Raw genomic sequence first — 17646 nt, 5'->3', positions numbered from 1 at the left:
AAACAGAGAGGCTGGTTCTTTCTAGAGAGGAATTTGACTGAGGTTAATGCATCATGGGTCCAGGAATTCTACTACAACTATTACAAGATGACCCTGGATGCAGTACAGCTAAGAGGGAAACATATTTTAGTTACTGAAGAGGCCATTGAAGATATCCTCTATTTTCAGCCTAAATCAGATGAGTCAGATTGTTATCAACAGGATGAGGAATCCATGAGGTTTATGAGCATTGATTGGGAGGCAGTGAAGCGAACCATAGCCATTGATCCGACTGTTCCCTGGGTTATGGATAAGTCGACGGTAAATCCAAAGGGCATCAAGATTATTTATCTTAATGATGAGGCTCCGCTATGGCAACAAATCCTGAGCAACTATGTTATGCCGAGCACTCACGAGACAGAGGTGCCAGCTGCCATGATAACTTTCATCTGGTGCGTTATGGAAGGCAAGGACCTGTACCTTCCACGATTCATCCGGCAGTACATGGCCAGGGTTCATGTTCGAGGCACTCTGCCATTCCCCTATCTGATTACCCAGATGGGCCGCTGAGCTGAGGTACCCTAGGAGCTTGAGGATGAGAAGCCACCAGCTGCCGACTGCAGGAAGATCATCCCACACGGCAAGAGGTTTGAAGCTCTGGGCAACAGACTTCCTACTCTTACTGCCTCCGCTGACGCATCCACATCCTCTGCTGCCCCTTCAGCACCTGCTGCACCACCCACACCCACATCACCCTCACCCGCTTCCCAGCCCATCTACCACCTAGTACACCGACTCTTTGAGCGCCTGGATCAGATGGAGCGTTATGAGCGGTCTGAGCGTCGCAGTAAGCGATGCTATGAGCATCTGAAGCTGATGATCAGGTCGGGACATACTAACATCCCCTCCGAGCCTGACACACCATCGGAGCCCTTTGGGGAGGAGGAGGATGAGCAGGAGGAGGATGCACAGGCAGAGGATCAGCACCAGGAGCCCCAGCAGGAGGAGCCCCAGTAGGAGGAACCTCAACTCGAGCAGTCTGCAGCACCCCAGGCCCCTAAACAGGCTGAGCCACAGGCTCCTACACTGTCAGAGCCCACAGAGCCAGTAGCAGCACACCCTTCAGGACGTGACGACCCTTCACACCCAGCTTGACTAAGCATCGAGGATGATGCTATTATATAAGTGTGAGGAGGTCGCCATCTCTGGCGGATCTTATTTTGGTGAACTATTTTAGACCTTTTCATCCTATTTTGTTTCATTTTTTGTATTTTTATTTTATTTTATCTTATTTTCCTTTCAGTGCTTGCATATTTTCTTTTACTGTATTTCTGTTTATTTCTACTTTATTACATTTTGCACTTTGGGCTGTATATATCTTAGATATTTAGCTTGAATGAAACTCTTTACCCTTACTTGCATGATATACATGACTGATATATGGTTTTTGAGCCAAAGAACACACAACCCGTGAGTTTTTGAGCTTAATTGCATGGTTACATTATTTAGCCATAATATTTCATTCCTGTGTGTTTCTTCACTATGATTGCAGACTTTACACTGTTCCATTCTATATGTCCACTATTTAGTATATTTACATGCTTGCATATGATTGAGGCCATTATTTGTTTTTGCTCACTTATCCCAAATAGCCTACACTTTTAAATCACCTTTGTTAGCCACTGGTGCACGAAATTGTGATCACATTAATGTAGTACTCTTTGTTATTGTATGGAATCATTATTATGGCTCTTTACTATGTGTGGACACAACTCCGTTCAACTAACCAGCAAGTGTACTGGGTCGTCCAAGTAATAAACCTTACGTGAGTAAATATATTTAACATTCTTATACAACAACTTCAAAAGACATATGCACTGTTCAAGCATTCATTCAGAAAACAAGAAGCATTGTCACCACATCAATATAATTAAACTAAGTTCAAGGATAAATTCAAAACTCATGTACTTCTTGTTCTTTTGAATTAAAACTTTTTTCATTTAAGAGAGGTGATGGATTCATAGGACATTCATATCTTTAAGACAGAGTTACTAACTACTAATGATCATGTAATGAAGACACAAACACAGATAAGCACATAGAAAACGAAAAAACAGAGAAAGTAAGAACAAGGAATGAGTCCACCTTGGTGATGTCCTTGAGCTCTTTGCTGCTCCTTCTTCATTGCTTTTAGATCTTCTCTGATTTCATGAAGGATGATGGAGTGCTCTTGATGTTCTACCCTTAGTTGCTTCCAATAATTGTGTTGAAGAAGATGTATCCCCTGAGGTATCTCAGGGATCTCTTGATTTGCAGTCAAATGTTCTACCACTGAGCTATAGACCCTTGATGGAAGCTTTTGTCTTCCCTTTCCTTCTTTCTAGAGGCTTCTCTGGCCTTAGGTGCCATCAGTGGTTATGGAAAAAAAAACAAAAAAGATATGGAGGAGATGGAAAGACTGAAGAAAGACTGAAGAATAAGAAGAAAGACTGAAGAAGAAAGAAGAAGATATGGAGGAGATGGATGGGAGTGTGTGTTCGGCCATATGGGTGGGATTGGGTGGGAGAGAGATGTTGAATTTTGAAGGTAGTGGGTGTATGGATGTGAGTGGTAATTGGAAAGTAGAAGGGATGATCATGAATGGGAAGAGAGATGATGAGGTAGGTGGGGATACTATGACTTGTGCTTCCAGATTTCTAATGGAAGACCTTGTTTCATTCATGAAACTTACAGTGGCCTTAGATAGATTAGAGACTAGATTTGCTAAATTAGAAGCATTTTGTTCAGAGTTCTCTGTCTGTTGCTGAGTTGATGATGGAAAAGGCTTGCTATTGCTAAACCTGTTTCTTCCACCATTATTAAAGCCTTGTTGGGGCTTTTGATCCTTCCATGAGAAATTTGGATGATTTCTCCATGTTGAGTTATAGGTGTTTCCATAAGGTTCACCTAAGTAATTTACCTTTGCTTTTGTAGGGTTCTCAGGATCATAGGCTTCCTCTTCAGAAGATGTCTCTTGAGTACTGTTGGATGCAGCTTGCATTCCATGCAGACTCTGAGAAATCATATTGACTTGCTGAATGTTCTTATCCTTGCTCCTGCTCATAAGACAAGGAAGAATGGCTAGAAAAATGATAATAATAATAGGGATCCTTTATCCCACAGTATAGGGATCCCTGTGTGAGTGGAAGAAAAGAGGGGGAGATAAAGAATGTGATGTAAAGGAAGAAACACAACTGTGAGGATTGGAATGTGAGATGAGATGTTAGGATATGAATGAATAAATAGAATAGGATGGGAGAGGTATAATTTTCGAAAATTATTTTGAAAAGGAGTTAGTGATTTTTGAAAATTGGTTTTTGAAAATTTGTTGGTCTTTTTTTTTTTTTTCGAAATTTAAGTTTTAAAAATTAAAATAAAAGAAATTTTGAAAAAGGGGAAAGATATTTTCGAAAAATGAGAGAGAGAGTTAGTTAGGTGGTTTTGAAAAAGTTAAGAAACAAACAAAAAGTTAGTTTGTTAGTTGAAACAAATTTTTGAAAAGATAAGAAGTTAGGAAGTTAGAAAAGATATTTTGAAAAGATATTTTTGAAAAAGATAAGATAAGAAGATATTTTTGAAAAGATATGATAGAAATTAGTTTTGAAAAAGATTTGATTTATAAAATCTCAATTAATGACTTGATTCATAAGAAATCACAAGATATGATTCTAGAATTCAAAGTTTGAATCTTTTCTTAACAAGCAAGTAACAAACTTGAAATTTTTGAATCAAAACATTAATTGATTAGTTATTTTCGAAAATTTTATATAAAAATAAGAAAAAGATTTTTGAAAAAGATTTTTGGAATTTTCGAAAATAACTAAGAATTTTGAAAAAGATTTGATTTTTGAAAAAGATTTTGAAAAAGATAAGATTTTCAAATTGAAAATTTGATTTGACTCATGAGAAACAATTTGATTTTAAAATTTTTTGAAAAAGTCAATCCAAATTTTCGAATTTGATGAGAGAAAAAGGGAAAGATATTTTTTTTTATTTTTGAAATTTTTATAAAAAACATGAAAAATATGCAATGCATGAAATTTTTAGATCAAAACAATGTGATGCATGCAAGAATGCTATGAATGTCAAGATGAACACCAAGAACACTTTGAATGTCATGATGAAAAATTTTTAATGCAAAGAAAACATGCAAGACACCAAACTTAGAATTCTTTAATGCTTAGACACTAAGAATTCAAGAATGCATATGATAAACATGAAAAGACACAAAACAAAAAATCATCAAGATCAAACAAGAAGACTTACCAAGAACAACTTGAAGATCATGAAGAACACTATGAATGCATGAATTTTTGAAAAATGCAAGATGCACATGCAAATGACACCAAACTTATAACATGACACAAGACTCAAACAAGAAACAGAAAATATTTTTTATTTTTATGATTTTCTAATTTTTTTGGATTTTTATGTTATATTTTTCAAAAATTATATGAAAAAGAAAAAATAAGGATTCCAAAATTTTTAATATGAATTCCAGGAATCTTGCCATGTTAGTCTAAAGCTTCAGTCCAGGAATTAGACATGGCTCACTAGCCAGCCAAGCTTTCAATGAAAGCTCCAGTCCAAAACACTAGACATGGCCAATGGCCAGCCAACCTTCAGCATGTAATTCAGATATGACATGCCTGACATACTCATTACCAAAGGAATAGACATGGCTTTACAGCCAGCCAGGCTTCAACATGCTTCATGAAACACTAGAATTCATTCTTAAAAATTTTGAATAAAATTTTTGAAAACAATTTTTTTTTTTCGAAAACAGATGAGAGATTTTTGAAATATTTTTGAAAAATTTTTGAAAATAAAATAAAAAGAAAATTACCTAATCTGAGCAACAAGATGAACCGTCAGTTGTCCAAACTCAAACAATCCCCGGCAAAGGCGCCAAAAACTTGGTGCACGAAATTGTGATCACATTAATGTAGTACTCTTTGTTATTGTATGGAATCATTATTATAGCTCTTTACTATGTGTGGACACAACTCCGTTCAACTAACCAGCAAGTGTACTGGGTCGTCCAAGTAATAAACCTTACGTGAGTAAGGGTCGATCCCACAGAGATTGTTGGCTTGAAGCAAGCGCACGTGCAGAGGCCATTTGTGGAGTTGAACGCCAGTTTCTGTGCCAGTTTGGGCGTTCAACTCTGGTTTTGGATCCTTATCTGGCGCTGGACGCCAGATTTGGGCAGAAGGCTGGCGTTGAACACCACTTTACGTCGTCAATTCTTGGCCAAAGTATGGACTATTATATATTGCTGGAAAGCCCGGGATGTCTGCTTTTCAACTCAATTGGAAGCGCGCCATTTCGAGTTCTGTAGCTCCAGAAAATCCATTTTGAGTGCAGGGAGGTCAGAATCCAACAGCATCAGCAGTCCTTTTTCAACCTCTGAATCTGATTTCTGCTCAAGTCCCTCAATTTCAGCCAGAAAATACCTGAAGTCACAGAAAAACACACAAACTCATAGTAAAGTCCAGAAATGTGAATTTAACACAAAATCTATTAAAAACATCCGTAAAAGTAACTAGATCCTACTAAAAACATACTAAAAACAATGTTAAAAAGCGTATAAATTATCCGCTCATCAGCCACCTTGAGCCTTTCAATTCCCAATTGTTCTATATTTTGCCACATCACTAGCCTTAAAAAGAAAAACAAATTAAATACCCCAAATTGAATCTTTGGTTAGCTTAAGATAGATATTGTGTATCAACTAAGTGTGGGGAACCGTGGGAACTTGGGTTGATAGGAAGGTGTTGAATTGACAAGATATTTGGAATTTGGGCACCTACTCATGTGAGACCAAAATAATTAAAAACTCATGTGCATTGATATGTTATATTTATGTTTATATATAGAAAAAAAAATTCCTGTAATTAAATAAATAAGCTTAGGGGACAAAATTACCCGAATAATGAGTTTAGCAAAAGATCAATGCACATGTGATAAAATTAAAGACAATTTGGTGCATGAGTTTATGATGCAAAAGTGAGAATTAGGGGTAGCTAGGCATGATCTTAGAAGTACATAGAATATGTATATGTTAGGTGAGAACTTAGACTAGTCAAGGATTCAATTTATAGCTCACTTGGCCATACATATATCCTCACCCTTGCTTTAACCCCATTATAACCTTGAAAAGACCTCATGATGTTTGCATTTGTACATTAAATATTTGTTAATTGGTTAGATGAAGAACAAAGTCTTAGAAAGCATGACTAGAGAAGAGTGGAGTGATTAACCCCAAACACTGAGTGATTAGAGTGCATATACAAATCCAGTGAGGGTTCAATAGCTCACTTCCATATGTCCATGTTTGATCATTGCTTGTCTTGCAAGTTTGTGAACTCTTTTGATTAACTCAACTCAACTGTGAATGTGTTTTAATATGATTTAGCCCTTGGTTGTGCATATATGATTCCTTGAAAATTTGACTCAATCTAACCACATGTAAGCTTTATATATATAGGTGGATAGTAATTAGAATTGCATGATTCATTTAGGTAGCTTGCATTCAGATAGATTGCATTGCATAGATTCCATCATTCTGTCTTCACTCTTTTTCAGTTTCTCTTGAATTTAGCATGAGGACATGCTAATTTTAAGTGTGGGAAGATTGATAAACCACTATTTTATGGTTTATCTTGTGTTAATTTGAGTGGTTTTTTATCAATTCTTCACTCACTTATTCATATAATTTGCATGATTTTTATAATCCCTTCCTAATTCTGTGATATAGGTGAAAACATGTTTCCTAGGCCTTAAAACTACGAATTTTAATTATCCTTTATTACCATTCGATGTCGTGATTTGTGAGTTAAGTATTTTCAGGCTTTATAGGGCAGGAACGGCTTGGAGGATAGAAAGGAAACATGCAAAAGTGGAAGGAACGCGAGAAAATAAAGTTTTGAGAAACTGACAGGCACGCGCACGCATGGACAACGCAGACGTGTGCCTAGCGCAGAACACGAGTGACGCATATGCGTGACTGACGCGTACGCGTGACTGACGCGTACGCGTGACAAGGAAACTCGCCAAATGACGCGCACGCGTAACCTACGCGTACGCGTGACAGACGCCATGTGCAGAAAGTTGCAGAAAGTGCTGGGGGCAATTTCTGGGCTTCTTCTCCTCCCAAATCCAAGCCCGAAAACATAGAATAGAGGCTAGAGAATGAAGGAATCAAGTCATTGATTCATTATTCACAATTTTAGGCTTTAGATGTTGTTTCCAGAGAGAGAGGCTCTCTCCTCTCTCTAGGTTTTAGGATTTCTCTTAGTTTTAGGTTTATTTCTTCCCAATTCTAGGTTCAATGTTACTTTAATTTAGTTTCTCTTCTACTCTTATTTATCTTAGCATTCTAGTTTATTTATTTCCTTTGTTGATTGCTTTATGCTGATAATTTAGTTTATGAACTCCATGTTAGATTTGATTTCTTTATTTAATGCAATTTGAGGTATTTCAGATTTATGATTGCTTTCTTCGATTTATGTTATTGATGCTTTCAATTTAATTTAGATCTCTCCCCTTTTGGCCTTGGTTGAGTAATTGGTGACACTTGAGTTATCAAACTCCTTTATTGATAGATAATTGGAATTTGCTGGTTGATTTGGATCCCTCTAAAGCTAGTCTTTCCTTAAGAGTTGACTAGGACTTGAGGAATCAAATTGATTGGTCCACTTGACTTTCCTTTATTTAGTAAGGGTTAACTAAGTGGGAGCAATAAACAATTCTCATCACAATTGATAAGGATTACTAGGATGGGATTTCCAGTTCTCATACCTTGCCAAGAGCTTTTCTAGTTATTAATTTACTTTCTTGACATTTAATTTTCCTGTTCCTTATTCAAAAACCCAAAAAGATACAATCTCATAACCAATAATAAATCATACCTCCCCGCAATTCCTTGAGAGACGACCCGAGGTTTAAATACTTCGGTTATAAATTTTATTGGGTTTGCTTTAGTGACAAACAAGTTTTTGTACGAAGGGGTTCTTTGTTGGTTTAGAAACTATACTTTCAATGGGAATTTAATTGTGAAATTCTTTACTAGCAAAAATCCGTTCGTCAGCAGTAAAAAAGCGTGGCCAAATTTCAAATAAGTAGCCACCCTCGCAAAAGCGTGCCGATTTTCCTCTTTGGCCATGCTTTTTAAGCGTGGCAAAAAAAGCATGGCCAAATCTCAAATTAGTGGCCACCCTTGCAAAAGCATGGCCATTGACCACTTTTGGGCACGCTTTAAAAGCGTGGCAAGAAAAAAGTGTGCCGATAGACCATTTTTCTTGTAGTGGCAGTATAATCAGACAAGAGCTTTCCAAATGGGACTCAACCACCTTTGCTTATCATCATGCTTCTTCCCTTGATCAGTGCATTGGTCCCTTTCCTTTATCCTTTTCCTTGAAGGCATCACCATCATTCTTCTTTGTTGAGGTTCCTTCTTGTGCTTGAGTATCCTTTTACTTCTAAAAGCCCAACCTTCACATGAATGTCCTATCGTCCTCCTTGTGCTTTGCTAGAATTTCCTCCTGTCTGGCACTTAGTTCCTCCATCCCTTGCACAAATGTTGAATAGTTTGGGTTCAGAGTGGCGACTGCATTGCACAAGTGATTGAGCTTCGCTTGTGTATTTATATCATATTGCCTTCTTGAAGTAGTTCTAGCTTCATATAGTGACCTAAATTCAGCAAGGTTCCTTTGTTGAACCATTTGTTACTCCATAATCTTGTTGAGGTTTCCTTGCATCTCTCCCCAATTGAACTGCCCTTGCTGCTCCCTGATTTGATCCATGTTTCCTTTCATCTGATTGATGCTCTCTTGCATTTGTTCCCAGTGTTTTTGTTATTCCATGAGTTGGTTGATGTCTCCCTACATCTGATTGATATTTTCGTGCATTTGCTCCCAATCAAAACCTTCTAGAATTGGTGCTTGGGCTTGTGGCTCTTCTTGGTGTGGTGGCTCTTGTGGTATTTGCACATGAGCTCTATGCTCTCTTGCCCTCTGTAGTGGATTAGGAGCCACCACTTTTTCCATCTTTTTGGCTATGATTGGCTTCTCCTGCTCCAACAATGTTTCATCATCATTGGTTTCCACACCAGCTTCATTACATAGGCGCTGAATGATGCTCGGGAAGGCCAGCCTTGTACTGTCCTTATTGCTTTGATGCCAGGGCATCTTGGCTAGTGAAAACTAGCCATTTTTAGTATGTTTTAAGGTAATTTCATACATTTTCTTAGGCAATAAGCAAGTATTTGGTTGAATATGCATTCACACCTTGATTCAAGCAAATATTGTGAATTTTGAACAATTTTATGAGAATAATGCAAGGACTGAATGATAGAATGAATGATGCATCATCTTATGGTTAAAAGCAAGACTTTGATGCACCTTGTTAGGTTAATTTCAGGTAAGAAAGAGCAGAGAAGAGCCACGTTAGTGCCACTAACGCGGCCATTAACATGGAAGAAGGGATAGCTTGCAACGTTAGTGGTGAAGTTAGCACCACTAACGTGAGGAATGGCTAGAGAAGCCTACGTCAGTGCCACTAATGTAGAAGAAGAAAAAGTGTGCAACGTTAGTGGTGGAGTTAGCACCACTAACGTGAGGAAAGGCCATATAAGCCCACGTTAGTGGCCACGTTAGTGCCACTAATGTGGGCATTAACTTAGAGGAAAGGGGAGTTTGCAACATTAGCGGTGAAGTTAGCACCACTAACGTGTTCGAAGCTAAGGCATGCCCACGTTAATGGCCACATTAGTGCCACTAACGGTAGGGTTAACGTGAATCAAAGGAGTTAGGGACGTTAGTGACCAAGTTAGTGTCACTAACATCTTCGAACCAGGAATTTACACTTGACGTTAACCACACTAACGGCCTGACTAACGCGAAAGCTACATGACTCAAACTCTCCCATCAAGCTGAGCAAAGCCCACTGAGATTGTAACTGCTTCAACTGAGCTCAAAGGCCCACATCCAGAGACTTGCAAACTTAACTGAAGATCAGAGAAGCAGTATATATAGGTGTAGATTTGAACTAGAAGGGGATTGGGACCTGGGAATCCAGGATTGTAAACACTCTGTATTTTACTTTTCTCTATAATTCAGTTTTACTTTCAATGCACTTTACATTTTCAATTTCCACTCCCAGAGCTATAAACAACTAAACCCTACTTCATTGGGTTAGGGAGCTCTGTTGTAATTCAATGGATCAATCATAATTTTTATTCTTCTTCTTCTTTCCACTCTCTTTGATTTGTTTGAAATCTTTCGGTCTTCATCCAATTGAACAATTGTCATAGAAGAGAAATTGCTCATATGTGGATTTCTTCTAAACCATGGAAGAGGAATGAGGAAATCATGCTAGAAATCCTTTCTCATGTTGGACCGGGTTGGGGATTGGATGGACATAGTGAGATATAATCTTACCAATACTTTGATCTAGAAAAATATGTGGTATAATCAGTGATCGTACTTCATCTCTTCCAATGAGCAATTAGATCAAGGAATTGGACAGTTTTTCAAGCTTAGAGAGATTGAATTGCCAAGAAATTAGGATTCAATTACCTAAGATTGCCAAGAGATCAATGAGTTGCATGGATTGAGAAAGAGATGAGAATGAACTTGATCCAGAGAATGCAACATCTCCTAAGCCCAATGAGCTTCCCCACTTCTGATCTTCCCCATTCTTTATATTATGCTGTTTACTTTAATGTTCATCATCCCGATTCCCATTTAAGTTTCTGCAATTTTACTTTCTACACTTTACATTCTGCCATTTACTTTCGGTCATTTATATTTCTTGTTATTTATGTTTCCCACCATTTAACTTTCTGCAATTCTCAACCCAATTTTACTTAGTTCAACTAGAACACTTCTTTGATTAAAGTTGCTTAACCAATCAATCCCTATGGGATTTGACCTCACTCTATTGTGAGTTTTTACTTGACGACAATTCGGTATACTTGCCGAAGGGAATTTGTAGAGATACAGATTTTTGTGCATTAAGTTTATGGCACCGTTGCATTGACAATGATTAAATTGGAGGATAACTAGATTGAGCATTTTCTTTTACCTTATTGATGTGTTTTGTTTCAGCTATCTTACGTTTATTCTCAGCAATTTTTACTTGTTTTCATTGCTTATTTACATTTTCATAGACTAATCCACTAACTATTTGATAAATTGCACCACTCACCCTAACCACAATCTTAACAAGAGTGATTCTTTCACTTGTTTTTCTTGTGTATTTTGTTGATTGTATGACAGGTAGAAGAAGAGGAGCTTTAACCACTTTCGAATCTGAACCTGAGAGGACCTTTCTTAGACTAAGGTAGAAAGCAAGAGGAAAGAAGGTCATTGGTGCAGAAGAAGAAGAGGAGGACCTGGATATAAATATGGAGGATGATATGGAGAACCATCATGAGGAAGAGGTGTGTAATCATGTTAGAGAGGGTGTAGCCAATCATGTTGGACAGTAGATAAGAGTTTTAGGCTCTTTCATCAACCCAAACCCAGTGAATTGTGGAAGTAGCATCCTAAAACCAACTATTCATGCCAATAACTTTGAGCTAAAATCACAACTCATCACCCTTGTTAAAAATAATTGCTCATTTGGAGGAAGTGCTCAGGAAGATCCCAACCAACATCTAACTACATTCTTGAGAATATGTGACACTGTGAAGGCCAATGGTGTTCATCTTGACACCTATAGATTGCTTTTGTTCCCCTTTTCCCTTAGGGACAAGGCATCTAAGTGGCTAGAATCCTTTCCGAAGGAGAGCCTTACTACTTGGGAGGATGTTATTAACAAGTTTCTAACAAAATTTTACCTTCCATAGAGGATAATCAAGCTTAGAACTGAGGTGCAAACCTTCAGGCAGCTGGATGGAGAAACTTTGTATGAAGCCTGGGAAAGATACAAAGAGCTAACAAGGAGATGTCCACCTGATATGTTCAATGAATGGGTGCAGCTGCACATTTTTTATGAAGGTCTTTCTAGAGAGGCAAAGAAGGCCCTGGACCACTCTTCAGGAGGCTCTCTCAATACCAAAAAGACCTCAGAAGCGGCCACTGACATCATTGAAACAGTGGCCAATAATGAGTACTTCTATGCCTCAGAGAGGAGCACCAACAGAGGGGTAATGGAGTTGAGTCACATGGATGCATTGCTAGCCCAAAACAAGTTGATTACCAAGTAATTAGCAGACTTCACTAGGCAGAGGGAAAGAAACCAAGTTGCAGCAGTCACTACTCAACCACCAGCTCAAGAAGGGGTGAATACAGAGGAAGGAGGTGATTGGGAACAAGCCAATTATGTTGGAAACTCATCAAGACCACCCTATGATCCGCACTCTAAAACCTATAATCCTTGTTGGAAGAACCACCCAAACTTTGGGTGGGGAAACCAGCAAAACCAGAACCAAGATTATAGGTCCCAAAACTCCAACCAATACAACAATTCCACTTACCAACACTCCAATCAAAACCATACCAACCCCCATACAATAACTCTTTCCAAGATCCATATCAAGCACAAAATAGCCATCCTCAACCTCCAAATTCCAACCTACCGTCACCATCTGAGGATAGACTATCCCAGATTGAAGCCTTGCTTGGAGAACTTTGCAAGGAGTCCAAGGACATAAGAGCTTTCAAGGAGTAGGTGAGATCCAATATGCAAAACCAAGATGCTGCCATCAAGAAGCTTGAAGTACAGATTGGTACCTATCCAAGCAAGTCCCTAACCATAGTTCTTGTAGTGATACCAGGGCAAACCAAAGGAAGGAATGCAAGGCCATCACACTCAGGAGTGGGAAGAAACTGAAGGAAACTTCAAGGGAAACACAAGGGAAGAAGGTGGATAAAAGCATAAATGATAAAGAAGAAGCACAAATACCTGCCTCTAACCCACCTCAAGAGAAAGAAGTCCCGAGACCATATGTTCCAAGGGCCTCTTACCCTCAACGATTGAAGAATAATGAAAAGGACAACCATTTCTCCAGCTTTTTGGAAGTTTTCAAGAGACTCCAAATCAATATTCCCTTTGCTGAAGCACTAGAGCAAATGCTACTTTACGCCAAGTTTTTGAAGGAGTTAATGACCAAGAAGAGGAGCTGGAGAAATGATGAAACTGTAGTATTAACGGAGGAACGTAGTGCTATCATTAAACACAAACTACCTCAGAAATTGAAGGACCTGGGGAGCTTTCAAATCCCTTGTATTATAGGAGAAATCACAGTGGAAAAAGCCTTTTGTGATTCGGGAGCTAGCATAAATTTGATGTCCTTAGCAATGATGAAGAGAATGAAGATTGAGGAAGCCAAACCAACAAGAATGGTGCTTCAATTAGCAGACCGATCATTCAAATTCCCCCATGGAGTAGTAGAAGACTTGTTGGAGAAGGTGGGAAACTTTATCTTCCCAGTAGATTTTGTGGTATTGGATATAGAGGAAGAAGCCAAGGCTTCAATCATTCTGGGAAGGCCGTTTCTAGCAACAGCTGGAGCCATCATCGATGTCCAAAAAGGAGAACTTACCCTTAGGCTACATGATGAAAAAATGGTATTCAATGTGCTCAAAGCCATGAGTTATCCACGGGAATCATTAGGAGAATGCCTGAGGTTGGATGTAGTGGAGATCTTAGTACAAGAAACCTTTGAAGAGGAAGAACTTGAGGAGGTATCAGAAGAAGATCCCACATCAAACAGTGAGGCTGCAGTAGTTCAATCAACCGAGGTACTCTTTCCAAGCACATTAGAGGAAAAGAAGGAAGAGAAAGAAGCACCCAAACTTGAACTAAAAGCATTGCCTCCCACTCTCAAGTATGCATTCTTGGAAAGTGATGAGTTACCCGGTGATCATCAATTCTGCTCTAAGTCAAGAAAAAGAGAAGGAATTAATTACAGTGCTACAAAAGTATCAGGATACCATTGGATGGACCCTTGCTAATTTAAAAGGGATAAGCCTCTCCATGCGTATGCATAAGATCCTATTGGAAGATGATGCCAAGCCCTCCATTCAACCCCAAAGAAGGTTGAATCCAGTCATGAAATAAGTGGTACAAAAGGAGCTAATGAAGTTATGGTAGGCAGGGGTGATCTACCCAATCTCGGATAGCCCATGGGTAAGCCTCGTCCAAGTAGTCCCCAAGAAAGGAGGCATCACTGTGGTGCCTAATGAAAGGAATGAACTCATCCCTACAAGAACTGTCACGGGATGGAGAATGTGTGTTGATTATAGAAAGCTCAATGAGGCCACAAGAAATGACCACTTCCCACTTCCCTTCATGGATTAAGGTAGTTTCACTAGCCATTTTTAGTATGTTTTAGGGTAGTTTCATGCATTTTCTTAGTCAATAAGCAAGTATTTGGTTGAATATGCATTCACACCTTGATTCAAGCAAACATTGTGAATTTTGAACAATTTCATGAGAATAATGCAAGGATAGAATGATAGAATGAATGATGCATCATCTCATGGTTAAGAGCAAGACTTTGATGCACCATGTTTAGTTGATTTCAGGTAAGAAGGAGCAGAGAAGAGCCACGTTAGTGCCACTAACGTGGCCATTAATGTGAAAGAAGGGATAGCTTACAATGTTAGTGGTGAAGTTAGCACCACTAACGTGTTCGAAGCTAAGGCATGCCCACGTTAATGGCTACGTCAATGCCACTAACGTGGGCCATTAACGTGGAGGAAAAGGGGTTTGCAACATTAATGGTGAAGTTAGCACCACTAACGTGCTCGAGCCAAGGTCTGCCCACATTAATGGCCACATTAATGCCACTAACGTGGGCCATTAACGTGGAGGAGGAAGTGTTCTGGACGTTAATGGTGAAGTTAACACCATTAACGTGATCAAAGGTTAGGAAGGCTACATTAGTGGCCACGTTAGTGCCACTAACAGTGGGGTTAACGTGAATAAAAAGAGTTGGGGACGTTAGTGACCAAGTTAGTGTCACTAACGTCTTCGAACCAGGAATTTACACTTGACATTAACCACACTAACGGCCTGACTAACGTGAAAGCCACCTGACTCAAACTCTCCCAGCAAGCTGAGCAAAGCCCACTGAGATTGTAACTGCTTCAACTGAGCTCAAAGGCCCACATCCAGAGACTTGCACACTTAAATGAAGATCAGAGAAGTAGTATATATAGGGGTAGATTTGAACTAGAAGGGGATTGGGACCTGGGGATCCAGGATTGTAAACACTTTATATTTTACTTTTCTCTGTAATTCTGTTTTACTTTCAATGCACTTTACATTTTCAATTTCCATTCGCAGAGCTATGAACAACTAAACCCCACTTCATTGGGTTAGGGAGCTCTGTTGTAATTCAATGGATCAATCATAATTCTTATTCTTCTTCTTCTTTCCACTCTCTTTGATTTGCTTGAAAGCTTTTGCTCTTCATCCAATTGAGCAATTGTCTCAGAAGAGAAATTGCTCATACTTAGATTTCCTTTGAACCATGGAAGAGAAATAAGGAAATCATGCTAGAAATGCTTTCTCATGCTGGATTGGGTTGGGGGTTGAATGGATATAGTGACATATAATCCTACCAATACTTTGATCTAGAAAAATATGTGGTATAATCAGTAATCGTACTTCATCTCTTCCTATGAGCAATTAGATCAATGAATTGGGTAATTGTTGAAGCTTAGAGAGATTGAATTGCCAAGGAATTGGGATTCAATCACCTAAGATTGCCAAGAGATCATTGAGTTGCATGGATTGAGGAAGAGATGATAATGAACTTGATCCGGAGAATGCAACATCTCCTAAGCCCAATGAGCTTCCCCACTTCTGATCTTCTCCATTCTTTATATTCTGCTGTTTACTTTAATGTTCATCATCTCCATTCCCATTTACGTTTTTGCAATTTTACTTTCTGCACTTTACCTTCTGCCATTTACTTTCGGCCATTTACATTTCTTGTTATTTACGTTTTCCCCCATTTGCAATTCTCAACCCAATTTTGCTTAGATCAACTAGAAAACTCCTTTGATTAAAGTTGCTCACCCAATCAATCCCTGTGGGATTCGACCTCACTCTATTGTGAGCTTTTATTGGACGAAAATTCGGTATACTTGCCGAAGAGAATTTGTAGAGATACAGATTTTCGTGCATCATGCTTGTTAGCACCTTATGAATGTTGCTGGTGATCATCTCTCCTACATTCTGATAGATATTTTGGAAAACAAATTCCAATCACCTAAAACTCACCGGCAAGTGTACCAGGTTGCATCAAGTAGTAAAACTCACTTAGAGTGAGGTCGATCCCCCAGGGATTTATGGATCAAGCAACTTTAGTGGCTGATTAGTTTAGTCAAGCTAACATTGGTGAGTGATAATTGATGCAGCAGAAAGTAAATGACAAGGAATTTAAATTACAGAAAGTAAAATTGCAGAAAACTTAAATTGGCAGAAACTTAAAGAGCAAGAAAAGTAAATTGGCAAAATCTTAAATGACAAGAAAGGTAAATCGCATGAAATGTAAAGGGAATTGGGTGCTGAAAATTAAGGAGGCAGTAAATCAAAGCTTAGAACAAGTGACAGAATCTTAAATAATAAGGAAAGTAAATTGCATCAATAGAAACGTAAATCAAGCTCACAGCAAACTCATGTAAAATTTCAGAAAGAAAATTAGCAAAGAAAGAGGCAGAGAATTTAAATTGCATAGAAAGCAGACTCAGCTTAGGCAAAATGTAAAAGAGTAGAAAAGTAATTGCAAAAGAAATAAAAAGGAAGACAGTAAATGAAACTTAAATCCAACTCTCCAATTCCTAAACAGAAAAGTAAATATTGCAGAAGAAGAAAATAGCAAATGAACCAAAATTAAATTACAGACTCTCACTAAGGGAGTAAAGATCTCAGGGGTTGACGTTAGCATTTTTGCCAGTAAAGAATGTCATAAAAACAGTCGCGTTGTAGATATAGTCTCTAAACCGACGAAAATCCCTTCGTACAAATGTTTTGGTTGTCACAAGTAACAAACCCCTTTAAAATTGATAACCGAGTATTCAAACCTCGGGTCGTCTTTTCAAGGAATTGCAGGGAGGTGTTCTTATTATTGGTTATGAGTTTGTAAATTGGGGGGTTTTAATGTATAAGATAAAAAGCAAGAATAGTAAATGGCAAGAAAGTAATATTGTATTAAATTAATTAAATAATAAAACTTTTGGCAAGGTATAAGAACTGGAAGTCATATTCTTGTCAATTGCGATGAGAATTGGGTTTTAATCCCACTTCGTTAACCTCTAACTATGAAGGTAAATCAAGTGGATTAATTAGCTTAATCCTCAGGTCCTAGTCAATTCCTATGGAAAGACTAAAGTTATTGGAGCAACTTCCAATTTCAACCACTGCTTTATTTGACAGCTTAAGCGTTACCAATAAATCAACCAAAGCCAAAAGGGAAAAATCCAAATTATTTATATAATAAAAAGGAGCAATCATAAGTCTGAAATACCTCAAGATAAATTAAATAGAAAATCAATCTAAACATAGAGATTCATAAACAAAAGTGAGAAAATAAATAAAAATAAAGAACCTGGGATTGAGAGTCACTCTAAAACTAAGAGAAATCCTAAATCCTAATCCTAAGAGAGA

At 38.2% G+C, this 17646-nt stretch overlaps 1 protein-coding gene across 1 annotated transcript; it reads left to right on the top strand.

Annotated features, from left to right (window-relative positions):
* Positions 11429 to 13982, top strand: LOC107640682. Its single transcript, XM_016344185.1, has 3 exons — positions 11429 to 11464; positions 11873 to 12228; positions 12803 to 13982. Exons 1-3 carry the CDS (start codon positions 11429 to 11431, stop codon positions 13980 to 13982), a joined length of 1572 nt encoding a protein of 523 aa, XP_016199671.1.

This window comes from Arachis ipaensis, chromosome B05, assembly GCF_000816755.2.
Source record: "Arachis ipaensis cultivar K30076 chromosome B05, Araip1.1, whole genome shotgun sequence".
NCBI classification, from domain to species: Eukaryota; Viridiplantae; Streptophyta; class Magnoliopsida; order Fabales; family Fabaceae; genus Arachis; species Arachis ipaensis.
The sequence above is the reverse complement of the archived record's forward strand: the minus strand, read 5'-3'. Positions and strand labels throughout refer to the sequence as shown.

Coding starts and splice junctions, on each gene's coding strand:
- LOC107640682 (XM_016344185.1), top strand. CDS start 11,429: ATGGAGGATGATATGGAGAACCATCATGAGGAAGAG. Junction 11,465..11,872: donor AGAACCATCATGAGGAAGAG/GTGTGTAATCAT, acceptor TACCTTCCATAG/AGGATAATCAAGCTTAGAAC. Junction 12,229..12,802: donor CAAAACAAGTTGATTACCAA/GTAATTAGCAGA, acceptor TAGTGATACCAG/GGCAAACCAAAGGAAGGAAT.